This window comes from Biomphalaria glabrata, chromosome 12 (assembly GCF_947242115.1).
Source record: "Biomphalaria glabrata chromosome 12, xgBioGlab47.1, whole genome shotgun sequence".
Classification (NCBI taxonomy): domain Eukaryota; kingdom Metazoa; phylum Mollusca; class Gastropoda; family Planorbidae; genus Biomphalaria; species Biomphalaria glabrata.
Window position 1 is genome coordinate 6,747,418 of NC_074722.1, and position 19,266 is coordinate 6,766,683.

Sequence of the window (19,266 nt, forward strand, 5' to 3'; positions counted from 1 at the left end):
GGGTAATTGGTACTACATCTTATAGCGCCAGCTTAGACTTAGTACCACCATGACACATGTCTATATTTAGCAACCCTACCTGCTCTTACAGTTCACCCAAGATTCTTTTCTCCAGATTGCTCTAGCAATTGGGGAGTTTTTTCGGGAATTTCCTGTCAACAGACATTATCCTGATGGACGCTCTGCAACAGTCGAAATCCCGGGGAAAAAGAATCTTTAAGAAAGTTACAAATATACAGTCTAACAACGATGACATCAGACTAACACTAGTCACAGATGTTTCTCTTTTTACTTGAAAAAAAAAAGTAAGACGCTAGTTGGTACCTGTGAAGCATTTCTAAATATAATGGTATATGTCACCAATAGAATACTTATTATATAACTGCGCATTAGTTTTTAATGAAGCCTAAATTTATCTTTCTATTCCCTTTCCATTCGTAAGCACTATGTCATGTCAATTTAAAGCCAGATTCAAATGCAGGCTTTGGAAACTTGTCATACTTTTAGTTGAACCAATATTAGCATGTTTAATATACTTATGTTTTGTGTGTGTACGTGTGTGTGTGTGTGTGCTTCACAAGTTAATTTAAATACGAAACTAAGAACGTCAAAAACCTTGGGGCACAGCTTTGAAATGTGATAGGATATATATAAATGTATATAGGATGTAAGATAGTTCATCAGTTTTATATATATGTCAGTTGAATAACTTCTAATGACCAATTCAGCGCGTCTGCTCACTTTAAGAAAGGAGAAAAGAGCACTGGCCTATATTCTCTGAAGCCTCGGGATTAACAAGATGTGATCAATAGAGTTGAGTAGCAAAAGTTCTTTGTGTCTGGAGACATGCACGCGATATAAGTCATGTGTCCCCCTTACAAAGCAAGATATCCAAATATGTTTACACTTCCTGAACCCAAACATCTCTTCACTCTTCAACAGATGGCTCTTCTTGTAGCTAAATGGGATAGGAGTCTCGATTTTCCACATTTCCATAAGGACTCGAACTCAAAACCCTCTCAGCTTGGCAATACCCACAAATCTAACACGTAGTGTACATTCATTATGAACGAGCATGGAACCTATTTATTAATACATATTTTATTCCATGATGTAATTAAAACAGCAATTTCACCTTTTTCCAGGCTACAGTTTGGATTCAAATTCTAGAAATCGATATAAAAAAAAATGTTCCTACTATTTATTCTAAATTCTTTCAGATTTATACCAAGGTGTGAAACTTCTTGTGACCATGGCAACTGACATCTGCTGGATGATTTCTACACGATATTTGGGATGATGTGGGTGGATGTAACTGTGAGATAGGCATTCAATACTCGGAGGCTGGAACAATGTGGAGGAGGAAGAGGCGATGAGGATCGATGACAAGAAACAAAAAAAGTCGGGGATCAAACAAAGAAATCTAGACAGTCGACTGTATGTTGGGTGGAAACTAAATCAAAGGTATTTCCGGTGACACACACACACACAAATATTTGTCAAATGAATGAAAAATTGGGAAAGCGACAAAACGTATTGAGTTTGAACAAAGAAGAAATGGAAATACACGAACACACAAAAAAAAAACTCAAGACTTGGGGGGAAAAAAAAATCAATCTGGATGTTCGATTGTTACAAGGTCTTGCAAATAGTGCAACGGTTCTCAAGCCATGATATATCAACCCAAGTGGTAACTGTCTTCAGTATAAAAAAAAACATCTCCGAGATACCCCTGCCCTACACAAAAGAGATTGGACTAGAGCGCACTGGGCATGCTATCAACTCAGACGTACACAATGGTACTGGTCTACTAATAGTGCTGCTTCTTTCCGGCCAGTAGAGCATAAAACAGGTTGACTGAAGCAGCAAGTGTATGTTTCTAGGTTGACTGAAGCAGCAAGTGTATGTTTCTAGGTTGACTGAAGCAGCAAGTGTATGTTTCTAGGTTGACTGAAGCAGCAAGTGTATGTTTCTAGGTTGACTGAAGCAGCAAGTGTATGTTTCTAGGTTGACTGAAGCAGCAAGTGTATGTTTCTAGGTTGACTGAAGCAGCAAGTGTATGTTTCTAGGTTGACTGAAGCAGCAAGTGTATGTTTCTAGGTTGACTGAAGCAGCAAGTGTATGTTTCTAGGTTGACTGAAGCAGCAAGTGTATGTTTCTAGGTTGACTGAAGCAGCAAGTGTATGTTTCTAGGTTGACTGAAGCAGCAAGTGTATGTTTCTAGGTTGACTGAAGCAGCAAGTGTATGTTTCTAGGTTGACTGAAGCAGCAAGTGTATGTTTCTAGCTACCATACACGGCGAGATTAATACATTACAAAGAACAACCAAAAAATAAATAAAAAAGGTTCCCCTTTCAGACCTTGCAATCTATAGGGCAGATGATGTTATCTGTTTCTGTGACCAACGGTTAAAAAAACTAACTTAACCAGAAGGGTGCCATGTGGCTAGCACAATGACCAAACGCCTTTCCCTTCCCTAACTAAAGTACATGTACCCATTAAATTCCTGAAATTCAAAATCCCAATCTTCAACGAGATTCGAACCCAGGACCCCAGGTTCAGACACAGAGTGCTTAACCACTCAGCCACTGCGCCCCCCAGATTAATACATTACGTTGGGTGTAATTATCTTCTTGTTCGGATGATTTTGTGTTTAAGATTTAAAAGATGTACTCCTAAATATTTCACTGATAGCCTCGTAGTGCTGTTAGCTTTGTTCCTCATTGCAAAGAGAAAAAAAAGGTTACCGGTATTCTACAAGTGTATGGACACCAGCATACATGACTGCATGTCCCACTTTTCATACTAGATCGATATAGTGATGAAAAAGAACACATTCTCCTATCACATTCTCTTGGCAGCTTTTGGATCACGTGATCGCCCGAGTCAAATCCAACACACACACACACACACAAAAACAACCTCTTAGGCACACCTGTATAAATGCGAGACTCTTTCAAAAAGAAGCCAGGTCAGCAGTTTCCATGGAGTCGTCACCAGAAACCTAGGCTGTTCGAACCAAAGACATTCCCCTGCGTTCAAACATCGATTTCCAAAGTGGAATCAGCTTTGTGACACAAGAGTATAGCCTCTCCTCTCTCTTCGTGCTTTTCACCAGTGGAGAGGTGGGGAGTCACGTAGTGAAGTTATTGCAAGAAGTTTGAAGAGTCTATTATTGCGTCATCATTCACTGATGAGATAGGGAGAGCTTGGCGGAGAGAAACAAATTAATATCTGAGCAGAAAGATGACAGATAATGCAAGCCGTGTTGCCTGGACACAATAACCTGCCACAAAATAGCCCGAGGTTCTCAAGTCTATAATTAGTTCAACATGACTGCACTATAAAAAAATAAAAAAGGCTAATTGCAAAACTTTGTTCATTTAATACGAAGTGTGACTTTAAGGCTGTAGGACTTTCTGAAAGAAAGAACTCTATTAATTGAGGGGAGGGGGAGTCAAAGCTAACGATATAATTTGTCAGCATCAGCTCAACTAGTAACTATAATCAAATTCAAAGGATTTCTGCACTTTCTGATTTGTTAAGAAGATATTTTAGAGAATATCTAGCAAATGTGGGGTTCTATCCAAGAAAACTGGACAAATCCTAAAAGTCAGACACATCTACAATCTGCACAGACTGAGAAACAGAAGCTTTAAGAGTTTAGCCCTGGTCTGATTTGTAGTTTTACACCGCTGGAGACTAGGAAAAGGGGAGTAGGCTTGCTCCAAGAAAAGTAAATAAATGTCTGAAAATCAATATTCGACATAACTTGTTTTTTCTCCATTGCATGCTAAGATTACACAGCACAACCTAATAACGTCGCTTAATTCCTGCACTAACAATTCACGTATCACATTATTACCAGAGCAACACATACAAAAACATGCAATGACGTCTCTATCTATCTAGTCTTGAAGTATAAGCCCATCACTAATGCTATTTGTTACCATCTCCACCCATTTTAACAATTCAGTTCTGTGCGGCTTAAAGTGTGTATTTTCTTGCATTGAAATCGGAAAACGACAAAGAAATCCCCCCCCTCCCCCAAAGACGACCCACAATTTGTATGAAGTGATTGTTGCATTGAACGAAGGTAATAGATGTTCTTAGGGTGAATAGCTTTAGCTCCAACGTATTCAGCCCAATGTGTCTGTGTGTGCTGTTTCCCTACAGTGTACTAGGACAAGAGCAGTGTCAATGCTTACAATAAAGATATGAACAGCAAGGCTCTGGGTCGAGCTATGCAATGTTGATATAGAAAGGGGGCAGTTCGTCGACGACAGTGTGCCAAGTCCTCCCCCCCCCCCAGTCAGTTCAATTTTAAACTTCCCCATTTCAAATCGTTATCTCCTGTGCCATGCCCAACTAAAGGTCTATCTAATCGCAGTAGATTGTCCTGAAATAAACGTCTTTTGATTAAAACCACCCGATGTGCCCAGAATTAAGGTCAAGTTAGCAGTACGTGTAATCAAACACTGCTATCATTGACCGATGTCAACATAAAACACGAAATATACACCTAACAATAACAATCGCAGCTAAAACCATCCAGGTTCGAGTCCGATTCTGGTCTGTCTTATGCCAGTACTGTATTGAGTACTGTATTGAGTATAGTACTGAGTACAGTGTTGTACAACTTCCCTTCTCTCTTCGCAAAAACATAAACCGCCAGGGAACAAAACTATAAATAGGTAATTAGTTTTGTGGAACATGTGCAGCTGTGTCTGTCATAACAAGCAAAATATACCATAATAAATATTTAAAAAAAAAGGAAAGAACTGTACATTCAAAGCCACATCTCTCAATATTGTGAGATTTTCCTTTTCTATATCAAACAAAACGAATTAATTACCACTAATACATTTATTAAATGTTGTTTTTTTTTTTAATGATTCATATTTTGTTAGGGGCAATGAATAATGCAGTGGGTACCGAGTTACATAGGTTTGACTGGCAAATAGGGAGGGCAAATTCCACCCGCTGAACAGGCTGTAAGTTTTCACAATGATCTGGCTACAATTCCAAAAACAGAAATGGAAAAGTGATTTGAGTGCTGGGACAATTCCCCAAAAGCCCGTGGAGTCTGGGAGCGCATGAGGCGCCCTGACCGCACTTCCCCGTGGTGGAGGCTGTTCAGGCCTGAGCAAGCTATTATAGCACAGTGCAGGACAGGCCATTGCCTGTCCTGTTGGCTCATATTTCTCACAGCTATGGCCAAATTTCGATTCACGGTGCCCCCGCTGCGGGGAGGAAGAGGAAGCCGTGCCTCATATTCTGTTTGACTGCCCCAGACTTGCTGATCTCCGTCTCGACAGGTCTGGGAAACCAAAAAAATTCTCGACCAGTATTGCGACATTTATGCACTACGCAAGACAGCAGGGTTTCTGTCCAGGGCTTTTGCAAGAGAAGATTTGAGCCTCTCAAGCCCTCAGTCAAATGGAGTTTGATGATGATGATGATGATGAATAATTGCTCAAAGTTTCAACTTGGTCCGAGAATGAGAAGTGGGAGAACTAACGTGGACAATCTTGGCACCAGACAGACAGAGTGAGTGGGTATAAACTTTGTACAAACACAAATAGTCAACTGAAGTAGCGTCAGGTGCCCAAACTGTTTTCTGTCCACATTCATTTCCGGCACGCGCTCGGGTGGCATTGTCGCTTCTAATGATCACGTCCCATGGAACTGAACCTCCAAGTCTTCGTTATGCCCAGCAGAAGTCGTGAGGGGAGGTAAATGACAAGGTCAAGTTCGGGAAATGATTGCTCAATATCTACTAAGTTCAGTTGCCTATATGTACACAAGCCTTGAATTACAGCGTAGGATATCTAGATTTGAAAGCTTGGGTGAGTTTACCCTTACAGACCAGGACGAATGGCTAATCAACAAAGTAACAAGTATACCCTCACCCACATGCTGACAGAAAACCTTGGTTTAACAGTTAATTGGGTAGTTAATCTTATGATTTGAGTAAACTAAAAGCCTCGTTATGTTCAAGGGTAAACATGGCGGGCATGTGCATAGATCAATGGACCTCATTCACCAATCGTAAACAAACAACATTTAGTCACGTGATAATATTGATAAAACAACGAGAGAAAAAAACTGTCACGTGACAGCCATTGTGTATTAAAAATTAGATTGTAATTTGTATAGAAGAGATAGAGAATCACGTGGCTAAATGTTGTTTGTTTACGATTGGTGAAGGAGGTCCATTAGTTAGCACTTCTGGCTGCAATGGTGTGAAAAAGACATGGCCAGAACACACACACACAGAATGGAGACAAATGAATCAAACAATCGAATGCAATTCTTAAAGACCTGTAAGAGATACTGCCTGCAGTGATGAATCACGTGACCAACGTGAACTTCATGGATTGGTTTTGCACACGTTTACATCTCTTTCTAGGTCTAGTATCGTATTTTGTAATAAGATGTCTGTCTTAATTCATTGGTGCATAACTAGATTGACTAATGAAATGCGTAGGACGTACAATTGTTTTTTAAGTATTGTCTGTAATATAGAAGATGTCTTGGGAATCCTCCACGTACTAAACTGTTAAACATGTTTTTGGTTAAAGAGATGATGCGCTAATACAAAAGAAATCAGAAATGTAAAAACAAAAAACAACTCATGGCTTCCTCCTAGTTTAAATGTCTTCATATGGAACTGTCCATAATTACATCTACAAATGAAATACAAGCACTTAAAAAAAAATTATTATCTATTCACAAAGGGAACAAACAATTTAAACCATGAACAAACATCTACCTTGTAATGGTCAACTGTCTAGAATATTTGTACAAACATCTCTCACTAAACTGTGATGTAAATTATAGCAACTCGTAACTCCTCATGAAAGGTTTAAACTTCAGTGCTGCCACGAGAGGGAGACTAGGTAGGACAGCATTACACAACAGTTTAGAATACTAGTAGGGCAGCAAAACACAATTAGACCTTAGAATGCTTAGGATAGAGCCTAGATTCAATGCGGAAAATCCTTTTTAAAAAAATTATCCCAAGCCATCGTGGCATAGTGAAATCTTTTCTTGAAAACAAGGTCAAGAACTTTTTCCAGGAACAAATGAAAGTGATAAAGTCAGCATACATTTAGATTTTTTTTTTAAATTTTTATTAGAAACTTGCTAATGTTAAAATTTCACAAACCAGTTTGAACAGGAAATGTTAAGTATAGAAGTAGCTTTGTGATGGTAACATTTAAGTAATCAATGATATTTAGAAAAAAAAAAAAAAAAAGATTAACATTGGTCCAATTTTTACTGGGACAAAAAGCACAAGGTTGGAACAGTCTATTAGAATTGTGTGTGTGTGTGTGTGTGTGTGTGTGTGTATGTATGTATGTGTTTGCAGGTCATGTGATGTCTAATGGTTCAGATATGATTGCAATAGTTAAACTGTGTGTGCTTGTGTGTGTGTGTTTGTGTGGGTGCTATTGTAAAAAGAAATACAACTGTTTCAACTGTCTTCATTTTGAAAAGTGTGTTACAGAAAATAGTCTAAATCATTATTTGTGTGATTTTCATACTCCAATATGCTCATACTGACATAATCAATTAGGCATTCCCTGCTATAATGGCTTCAAAACTATTACAAACATTACCTTTATTTATAAAAAATCAAATATTATTTTATAGAGCTTAGACTAGTTTGAACACTGGTGTCCCTTTGATTTTAAATTGATTGTAAGGTCCTAAGCTATATGAGATATGAAGCTCTTTATCAGTACTAAATATTTCTTGGGGGCCATAAGCGATAGCTTGTGTTGCCTATAGGTAAACCTGCCCCTGTCTCCATTTCTCTATAATTGACAAATATTATTATCAATTTCAGCAGCATATGATGCAGATATAAAAATAAATTTTAAAAAATCTAATGCACAGAAAAAAAAAATGCACTGACTTTCCACCAATTGAAAAAGATCCATCCAGATAAATTATTTATTATATCCATTTGTAGCAAATCAACCACTTAATTCTATACACAAGAGAAAATAATAAATGTTATTAAAGTGAATCTAGTCACAAAGTTGTAAAACATAATGTTAAATGTCTTGAACAGATATTTATATGTGGGTGTATGTATTTAGACTGTACTATAGTAGGTTGATAAAATGCTGATATAAAGATATATAAATAAACCAAATAGAAACATTGGGAATACCCTATTTTAGTTTTATCTATAAGTATAGCTGAGCTAGTTTTCAGCATATTACCTGTTAACCTGTAAGCTATTATTTAAGTAACTTTTTCTAAACATGTAAATCTAAATATTTAAATAATTATAAACTTAGAAATGTCAACATCAAGGTAAGCTTTGAAAAAAACAAAAAAGACATTTTTAGACCATTATTTAATAGTTGTGTATTGGACCTGAAGAATTTTTTTCAAGTCAGTAAAAGATTTTTAATAAATGTTATATTTTTATATTTAGCATAGAGATTGACAACAATAAAATAATTCACAATACAGCATTATTAAGTGTAAGCCTTAAGATATTACCATTAAATGAAGTTGCACCTCATTATAATCTTCTATTCAACCAATGCAATCTTTGAGTATGGGACACAAATGATGAAGGTATATATTAAACACTTTCTCATAATCAGTTAAAATTAACCCCATGATAAATTATAATTGGACAGTGGTTCCCAAACTTTGTCCTTTTTCGAACACTTTGTACATTCTGAGAATTTAGCGAAACACTTTGTTCATTCTTTTCAGAGAGATTAATTCATGTGGTGGCCAACCAGTTAATTACTCCAGTATTTCATGGAACACATATTCAGACCTCACAAACACTAGGGTAACGCGGAACACAGTTTGGGAAACACTGAATTGTTCTGATGTAAAAATGTAGAATGATCTTAAATGTGAACAAAATTCGCCTAAAAAAATATTTGATACAACTCAAGTCTTCTTATACACATTTACTTAACTTCTCTGTCTGTCCATTCTATTAGTCTTGTTAGTCTCAAAAAATAAAAGGCTGAAAAGATTATTAGGTAACAGCAAGGATTTTAACCAACACTTAGATCACACAACTAGATCTATCCTGGTACTATAACAAAAAAAGTAAATAGCTATTAACTATAGCAGTTACAAACCATCCAATTCTAAAATAGTACCAACTAATTAGGTACATATTTTACTTTTACTGATGAGATAGGGAGATTTTACTTTAATATTGGATTGTCGCTGCCTGTTGACCTTCCTGCAGAAAAGACATGTTTTGACACTTGGAGTCTAGTTGTAGGCTAGAACCATAACCCCATAAAAAGACATACTAGTTTCTAGATCTAGTGCGTTATTATAGACTAGATATACGTCTTCAAGTGAAACTAGTTTATCAGTATAATCTAGCAATAGTTGTAGAGACTGATAGGCCTAGTCTTGGAATCCAAAGATTAAAGAGGAGTGAAACCACTTTGTAAAACACAGCGTTTCCTACCAAGCCGCGACCAAGGCTACATCTGGACATCGGCAAACAATACGCGTTGTATAGGTGTGTGGGTGTGTTTTTGTTGTTTTTATTTGTCGTAGGCTATAGTCTATAGTTACAAGTTGACTAGATCTATACATTTTCTAGATCACAATATCATCAATATGAGTCACTTAAATTCTAGATATAGGCCTAGAATTAAATCGTGATAAAATACGTTTTAACGTGATCAAAAAAATTATCATACAATATAGCGATACTTGTACGTAGAGCTAGATCTAGATCTAGAGCGGCAAAAACGCGTGGTCTTTTTTTCTCCCCCCTTTTGTCTACATAGATCTATACATCAAGATCTGATCTTGAATCTAGCCATTCTAGGCCTTGATCACGATTATACGATAAAGACTTACATCTAGATCTATGTCCTAACAAGACAAAAAATTAATTAATCTAGCGATACGTGTATAGACAGATCTAGATCTAATTTTAAGTCTAAGTCTACATCTATCTAGATCTAGAATCTAGAATCTAGAAAATGCAGCTCTGTAGAAAACACGCTTCTTCGACTCTTATAAAAGTAAGTATTTTATAAGCTAAGAAGATATTACAATTCAATTTAAAGAAGATATTAAAATTCTAGATCTAGTAATCTAGTATAGATTCTCAAATAATGTAGACCTCAGCTAGAATCTAGACTAGATCTAAATCTTTGTGATGAATATCACTATTATGCCTTTTATGGTGATACAGTGCCTATTGCTAGATTAGCTAAGAACTAAGAGGACCAAGTATTTTTTTTAGTAGGTACTAGAAAACTAGATCTAGAGTTTTATAGCCTGACACTTTATTCACTATAATATGTAATTTATGTACTAACAACTAGATCATGAAGATTTACTGACTAAAAAAAATTTAATCTAGAGATGCTAGGCATAATTATTTAGATAAAAAAAAAATATCTTAACTAAGACTGCATTTAAATATTAATGCCACTAATAATAACTAAACTTTTGTCAGAGATATGAAAGATTTAGAGTAAATCAAGAATTAAAATAAAACAAAAACAAGCGGTTAATATAGTCTAAGAAAAGTAGAATCAATCCATACATTTGACCAAGACATAACTTTTTTTTTTTAATTAACAATCTTTGTTTATAATACATATATCTATATAACTGAAATTTACATGTATATAACTATAATATATCACAATTTATAATTTATATAATTTATAATTTATATAATAAAGCTTTAGATGTAAAAATGTAAAAGTTTTTTTTTTTTTACTAATAGTTCAAATTGTATAATACCTAATAACTTTGCTTTATAATCCAGAAAGATTAACTGTGTCTATAATCCTTAAATAAATAGCTAGTTCTACAGAACTTTACATAAAGTGTTTCTGTTGTATATATACAATTTAAATTTAGTGATTGAGGTGGGAATTATCATTTAAATTAAACAAAGATATAAAAAAATAATTTATTTTAAAATCTTTTTTTTTAAATGTGTCATGTTCCTTCTTGGAAAAATGGATGGGTGAGTTAGATAAACTTCTTTGGAAAAGGATTTTAATTTATTCAGTTTGATTTCTGTTATGAATATTTCTCTATTGTTAAGCTACAAATTTAGATTTAAAATTTAAATGTCTATATTTAAACTTTTCTTTTTCAAGTCATCCAACCAATGAAGTGAATGTTTGTATAGCCTGAACTAATGAACTCTGGCTAGCCAAAAACAGTTGTTTTAATTAGTCAAGTTTTCCCAGTGAATAATCATAGGTTTAACGTGCTGCTATTTTAATTAATTTTCTGTGCGATACTAAGTGTACGAAAAGAAATAGTCTCAGGCAATTTATTTACCTTATTTCATATATTTAATGGTATATATATATATATATATATGTTTAGTACTGCACACAATATTTTAATGCCAGATAAAATGTAAATGTAATTCACAATTCTATTCATAACTATAAAGTAATAAGTTTTAATTGTTCTACAGGATGGGAAGATTATCCTGATAGGTCATATGGTTTGATATCGACAGATTTGTTTCTTTAAGACTTAGTAATCTATATATATAAGGGATGATGTATTGCTCATCTGTTTCTACAACCAACAAGTGTGTCATGTAGCCAGCACAGCATCTAAGGCTTGTACTTTCCCCAACTAATAACAAATACTCACTAAAGTTGGGGAGCCTCACTTACCTGCTGAGAGGTCATGTAACACACATAGTTATGAACTGAACAAAGAATATAGAGTCTTCACTTTTGGTAGAGAGACTTTGTTCAATTAAAAAAATAGAACATCAGTGTGGTGAAATATGTGCATTATGCATTTTTTTGTGTGCAGGGCTTTTGCAAGAGAGAATTCGAGCACCTCAGGTCCTCTTTCCAAATGAGTTTGATGATGATGATGACCTCCACAAAGCAGGAAATACTAGCAGATGCTGAGTTCATCTCATAAAAAAACATAAAAATATTTGATGATTTAATAATACAACTCCTGAAGGAAGTTGATGTTTTCCATGATGTGATCAAATTTAATGATTGTGGATCAAAGTGATTCATGGTGTATAGTAAAGGGTATGATAATATTTGGCCTTGGTTCATATTCAAGGAATCACAATCTGTATGGAGAAAAATATGCATATATTCCTACTAGTCATTAGTCTTGTCTCAGATTTTTTGTTCAATTGCCTTCTATAGATTTAAAAATAGATTTTAAAAAATACTTAACTGTTTAACCTGCAGATTATAACACCTCAGTACTACCAGTTACCAACAAGAGAGCTAGAGTGGAATCGTAAAGGGAGTGAGACCAAAAAGAATGTGGTGACACAGTGTACTAGATGAAGCCAAGAGGACAGGAAAGAGCTGGGAAGCCATTTAAAAAAAAACTAGCAAGAGACCATGAAGAGTGGCATGTCTACAACATTTATTTCATTTTATCATAAATTGATTTAGTCTATATTATAATAAGAGTTATATATTTAGTATTGTTCACTAAAAAGTTACTCAAATCATTTAAAGTTTTATTAGTTAGGATATAATACACCTACAGCAGTTTGGTGCTACAGGTCAATGACCGTCAATAACACTATTTAAAAAAAGTAGATATTGTAACTTTTGATCTAGACTTTCTATTAGTTTCGGAAAAAAAAAATGTGTATAATTACACGTTTGTCATCTCTTACCGTATCTTATTACAGACAGACGTTAATTACGCCCTATGCATTTCATGTGTCATTCTAGTCATGCATGTTAACCAATAACTGCTATGTCGTAGGTTTACCTGGCTGATTATTATTGTACCCTATATACTAAGATGACTAAGATCTATAGATCAGTCATCATCAGAAACTTGATTCCAGGTAGATTCAGATCCATTTATAATTATAATCTAGATTTTCTTGTCTCCTAAATCCTAAGGCTTTACTAAACAGCCTAATTAAAGTAATTAGGACTAGGTCCTAGGCCTATACTTTTACTACCATATTGGTATCATACATAGTAGGGCCTATATAAAATATTAATTACTAGATCTACTTATTCTACTATTCATTTAATATAGACTCTAGATCTAGATTTTAGTTTTTTTTCTTTATACGTTATATACTTATATAGATCTAGATTCAGTAATTCTGCAGGAGTTCAAGGGGCAGCCATCTTTGTTATTGTTTAGACTGTAATCTTGGGTTTTCTCTCAGATTTGTTTTTTTTTTTTTTTTTTTTTTGAAGCTAAATAATATTCTAGATCTAGCTATACTGGTATCATCTAGTCCTAATAAGTCTATTAATTAGACTCATAATCTAACTCTTAGAACTAGACTAATTATTATATTAATATGACAAGGTTCTTAATGGGTGGCTGCGTGGTCGTGCGGTTTGCGCGTTGGATTGTCGTTCGGATTTATCGACGGTCGAGGGTTCAAACCCTGCCCGCTCCCATCCCCCGTCGTCCTGCGGGAGGTTTGGACTAGGAAGTAAACTATCTTCAACTCTGAAGGAACATCCGAAACATGTAAAACATTTTACAAACAAAGACAATAAAGGTCTATTAAACTGTGCTGATATTTATTGTAGGCCTAGTTAAATTTAGATTCTCTATATCAGAATAATTCAAAATAGATATAGATTCTAGACAATATTTAACAATTAAAAAGAAGACAGAACAATAAGAAATGTATTGTATTGACACCAAGTCAAAATTAAAAGGAATAATAGACCTAGCATTGCTTTGAAAACACAGAAGTAATGTTAATTCTTGGTATTTTTTAAGACACTATCTTGGGATTTCTTTGGAACATAAACAATAACAAAATAGTACAAAGATGGCTGCCCCTTGAACTCCTGCAGAATTACCCTAGATTCTATCTATTAGTAATTAATGATTAATCTATTCATTAAAATTAAAATGATTCAATAGTCAATATTAACAAAATAAAACGTTAACATTAAAATTAAGTTTAACAGGTTACATTAATCATTACATGATCATCATAATGATTAATGATCATATCGTCATATTCATTGGAATTTCAATAGCCTCTCATGTCAATAGTGATAATACTAGATCTAATAATAGCAAAAGAAAAAAAGAAAATAAATAATTAAAATCAAGATGAAGAATTGGTTATGATTATGAAGAATGAGTGCAAACACTTTACCTTTATTAAGCTGCTAAGCCTTATGCAACAATTACTGTAGTTTAAACGTTATCTTCTTGGTCTTGAATGTGCTACAATGTATGAAACTTCATTATATATCCAGTGCTTTTCAAATAGAATGTTACTGTTAGTGTAGGTTCTAGTCTACAGCTAGATTTAGATCTATTCTATTGTTTTCTTTCCGGTTACATCCAAGATGGCGAGACTTTGTCAACACACACACATGACGTCATGGGTAGGGGTCATGGGAGGTCAAGGTCTTTTTGGTTCCTATTTTGATTGTTTAAATTATTATTTATTATACTTGTACAATATTCCTCTTTTACGAGATTTTTCTAATCATTTAAATATAGATTTATAGTTTTATATAAGAGAATGGTTAATACAATAGTTCAAAATAGTTGTAGATCTCAATCTATCTTTCGATTAAAAGTAAAGTGACTAGTCTTAATTTCCTTACCATATGTGTCTTCTAAAATAGTTCTACTAATTTTATCTGTTACTTCCCTTCACTAGTAATGAGAGGCAATCATTCACAGATTTAATTGATCACTTTTTCATTTTTTATTAATAAAAATCAATTTTTTTTTTAAATCGCAATAAAATTTTAATGTTTACTATAAAGAACCAATTTGTTATAGTACCAGTTTTATTTAGTTAAAATGATAAATTAGTCACATTTAAAGATTTAATTTAACATTATGTAATAAAGCAAACGCTTTAATGCAGACGACTCATTGATAACACCTTTATAAAGGACAGAGCCATATTGTTTTCTTGGAGCGTGTGTCAGGAGACACGTCTGACATTGATCGCTATGATCTTTACGGCTTGATCTGTCTAGATTGGTTGTTTCCACTACACTAAATTTATAGAAGGAGCTCCCGCTGCACTCCGGGTCGCACGGTCGAGCTCTAGTCAAAATTTCGGTCGTAGTGTTTTCAAGGCACGGCGGCCATGGGGTTCTTTCTGTTAGGGCTTCTCTCTTATTTCGCGTAACGGGAAGTTCGTACTCAGAAACCACAATCATTTATGTCGCTCCGTTTAAGGCACTACACGTGGTAGATTGCCATTCTTTTTGTTTTGTTTTGTTCCAATTATACTCAACAGTACTGCGGTTTGAGAACATCTGAAACATTTAGAACAAAGCATATGTCAAACAGAATATTTGTTGAAGAAACTGGGATTTTAAATTTTAGGACACTGAGTCCAAACATTTTTAATTAACATATGCTGGTCGTTGTGCTGGCCACACGAAACCCTTGTTAATTATTGACCCCCACCCCATAGATAGCAGGGTTTGATAAAGAGTTGGTAACATATACTTTTTACCTTACGATACAAGCCAAAATAGTAAACTATAAAATTGTGTGGTTTTTTAAATAGTGTTTATTGAATGCATCGCAGACGGCGAAAAGAAAATCTAAACCGACCACCTGGAGACAATGGTTATGCTTGCCCTGTATGTGGCACAATATGTAGGTCACAGCTGGGTCTGCGCAGTCACGGGAAATACTACATTCCTCACTATCTTCGGACTCGAAGACAAGCCTTATTATTATTATTATAGAATGTTACAATAACTTCGTCGATGCAATGTTAATAAAATGATATGTCTCTTGGCAAGTGTCAAGTTAAATCCAGAGATCATTTTTTATTTTGGTAGAGGTTAGCGATTGGTTGTGAATGATGCAAGTTAGGTGGCATTGTCTTCATTTGGTCTTAGTTAAGACATACGACCCCCAGAACATGAGACTGAACTTAGTGTAGTGAGTTAGATTTTTGTTTAAAAAAAGTTATTACTAAAGTACATTTATATTATCTCATATCAACTTGATTTTGACTTTTTTTTTTATAAAAGTTCTATTTAGTCTTGTTCACAAGGAAGTTATTCAAGTTAGTTGAAGTTTTATTTGTTTTGATATATTAAGCCTACAGCAGTTTAATTGTCTACCAGCAGTTTGGTGCTACAAGTCAACGACCATATAATATATTATATTATTTAATATATAACTTATTTCAAAGCCATAGATCTAATAAGAATAGCTTCACAAATCCAAATCATAATAAAGAAGAACAATTAATATAATTGTTTAGTCAAACCAATAGTAATAGTTTTTTTTTAAATCCCCCCTCCCCAGTGGAGGCAGGGGCCCCCAAAGAGGTCAAGCCTCCCGCCCCCCCGGGGCCCCCAAATGATGACAAATTCCTAGCTACGCCACTGCCCCTCCTTTTATTTCCCCTCGCCGCTGTCTGTGGAGCAAGATAATTAAGAGAATTGATCAATCTCTAACCACATTTAAGAGAATTGATCTATCTCTAACCAAATTTAAGAGAATTGATCAATCTCTAACCAAATTTAAGAGAATTGATCTATCTCTAACAAAATTTAAGAGAATTGATCAATCTCTAACCAAATTTAAGAGAATTGATCTATCTCTAACCAAATTTAAGAGAATTGATCTATCTCTAATCAAATCTAGTGGGTTGATAATATTTTGAAACGTAAGTAACGGAGACTTGTCGTTGAGCTGACCACATGTCACCCTCGTTAGCTGTTGATTACAGAAGTTATGTCAAAGAATAATGCCTATTCAAGGCACTTTTTAAATACCGGTACCGGTATCTTTTCTAAGTCTCCCTAGTAAGCTTGTTTGTTTGTTGTTGTTTTTTTTCCTGCAGTCTACAAACGGAGACAACTGTGAAATTACTAAAGGGCATGTATTTGTTACCAGTTCTCTTCTCTTTGATTTAGTGGCGAATCGATTTTACATTGTCAGGCGTGTTTTCGAATTAATCTAAGTAACTTGAATGTTGTGTTGTGTTGTTGCAAGCTATTCTAGCCAGCAGCTAAAACAACAACTTTGGTCGGCACTGAACACTGTACGGCTGGATCAGTGTTTCGATCGAGATGTCTACGTGGTATGTAGTCAGTGGGGAATTAGATACAGTTTCATTCAAAGTCTACATCAGTGGTTCCCAAACGTTTTTGTCTCGTAGACCCCTTGCCATCTTTTCCAGTTTTCGGTAGACCCTCTGCATTTTTTGAAACATTCCTCAACTTCAGATCTGTTTTTGTTCACTGATTTCTATGTCATTCGTTGATGAAATTCAAATTAAAATGAAGCAAAATAAAATTGAATATGTATTACATGAATTGACTAAAAAATAAAAAAGCGCCAATTAGCGGTTTCCATAATAACATTTTAATATTGGGCTTCAATTTAATTATTGAATATTACAACTTCTCGATTAGATGATGTTTGTTTTAAATTTGATTTAATTATGTAATATTAGGCTTAAAAATCTCGATTAGATGATGTTTGTTTTAAATTTGATTTAATTATGTAATATTGGGCTTAAAAATCTCGATTAGATGATGTTATGTTTTAAATTTGATTTAATTATGTAATGTTTGGTCTATAATGGCTCGATTAGATGATGTTTTGTTTTAAATTTGATTTAATTATGTAATATTAGGTCTATAACAGCTCGATTAGATGATGTTTTGTTTTAAATTTGAAAATTGTGAAATTCATCCCAATCCCTTCCATTGTATGCTTCCTTCATTTAATCCTCGCAAGAAACATTGATACTATGACTTCGTTTTAATCAAATGTAGGCTGTCACCATGTAGTGGCAAGTTAACCTCTTTGAATTTATGAAACAAATCTGTTAAATAGACTATTTCCGATTCCCGCTTAATTTGTTGTTTTAAAATTGAATCTTAAATTTAGCACACAAGAACTCAGAAAAAAATAATGTCAAACATATGCCATTCTACAACTATCATACTTCAGTGTGAAGGAGCTATTTATCAATGTTTCAGGCAAAAAGCAGTTTTTATGGATTTCTTGATTCATAACAAAACGAACATATGCCAAAAATAGTAACACTATATTATCAGGCAAGGTTAACTACTCCACCCCCTTTTTTTTTTTTAGAAGTATGTCGTTGTCCTAATTTTACAATTACATATTTGAACTGTATTGTTGCTTGAGGAATTTTTATCATGATATCAGATATAGGATTGTGTAAAACAGGTTTGGAAACCTCTTCAGTAACTGGCAAAGTTATTTTTTTGCTTGTAGTGGGCAGTTTTCTTCAGTTTGATATAGTCCCAAGTAAAAGTATTGCAGGACGCTGACAAACCTCTTCTCTTTTGTGATGTTTAATCCAACATTTGTTTGTACAGTGGCTCTGTTCGAATCTTGATCTATTTCATCATGTTGGCATTGTCTCAAATGATGTTTCTCCTTCAATGACATTGTGACATAATTTCAAACTTTGTTGCATAAAAAGCACAAATGCAATTGCTTGTTTGACAAATTTCTAATAACCAACACTGGACTTTCTACAGTTCTTTATATATATATATATATATATATATATATATATATATATATATATATATATATATATATATATATATATATATATATATATATACACACACATCGCGTTTTTGAGAATGTACTAGGACGAAGCAAGAGCTTTTCACATTAAGTTCTGGTTTCTCTTATCTTTTAATGGAATGGGTTGCCTGAGTCAGCCAGGAAACAAATGATTTAGCATATTTTAAGTCACAGATCAATATGCATGACAAGATTGACACATAAAATGCGTAGGAAGTAACTATCTTATTTTTTTTAAAGAAACGTCTGTAATCTATAAGTAATACCAAAAAGCTTCAAACTCATTAGGCTGCTATTGTATTGTTTATAGTTTCCAAGACTAGATACATGTATAAAAAAAATACATAATGTAATCCTACGAATGCATCCATCCAGTTTTCGATGCGTTATCAAACTTTATATATTTTATAGAGAATTAGGCTTACTCCTATAATATAACACATGGGCGTAGTCGGGAGGGAAGGGGTTCAAACCATCACTTGCCTCAGACCTCATTGTCTGAAAGGGAAACTTTAATTACTGCCCAAGTGCAGCCAACTTAAGCAAACTACAGTCACCAAATTTAATGGGCGTAGCCAAAAAGGGTTTTGTGGTTACCTTACCCCCTCCAATACAAAAACTAAAGCATTTTACCATTTTCTACCTGTCGCTGAACTCCAGTGAATAGCAATTTAGTTTTTTACTGTCTTTCCACTAATTATAGGAAGATAGTAT

General features: G+C 34.3%; 1 protein-coding gene and 1 long non-coding RNA gene across 5 annotated transcripts in view; one reads left to right on the forward strand and one right to left on the reverse strand.

Moving 5' to 3' along the window:
• LOC106078371 (myotubularin-related protein 4-like) overlaps positions 1-14,496 on the reverse strand; it is a 53,936-nt gene extending 39,440 nt beyond the window's left edge. Inside the window, exon 1 of one of the 4 annotated variants that reach the window (XM_056007117.1) lies at positions 14,138-14,496. Coding sequence is in view for 3 of the 4 variants with exons in the window: in XM_056007113.1 (XP_055863088.1) it covers positions 7,925-7,975 (51 nt within the window). In the remaining variant the exon portion in view is untranslated. Of the gene's footprint in view, positions 1-7,924; positions 8,115-14,137 lie in introns of those variants that run through there. The other 3 variants (XM_056007113.1, XM_056007111.1, XM_056007114.1) reach the window with 3 other exon arrangements.
• On the forward strand, positions 8,230-15,215 carry LOC129922176 (uncharacterized). The gene is made up of 2 exons (XR_008774158.1): positions 8,230-8,331; positions 11,139-15,215. It is a non-coding gene; the product is annotated as an uncharacterized LOC129922176 (long non-coding RNA).
• Positions 15,216-19,266: the final 4,051 nt, after the last annotated feature.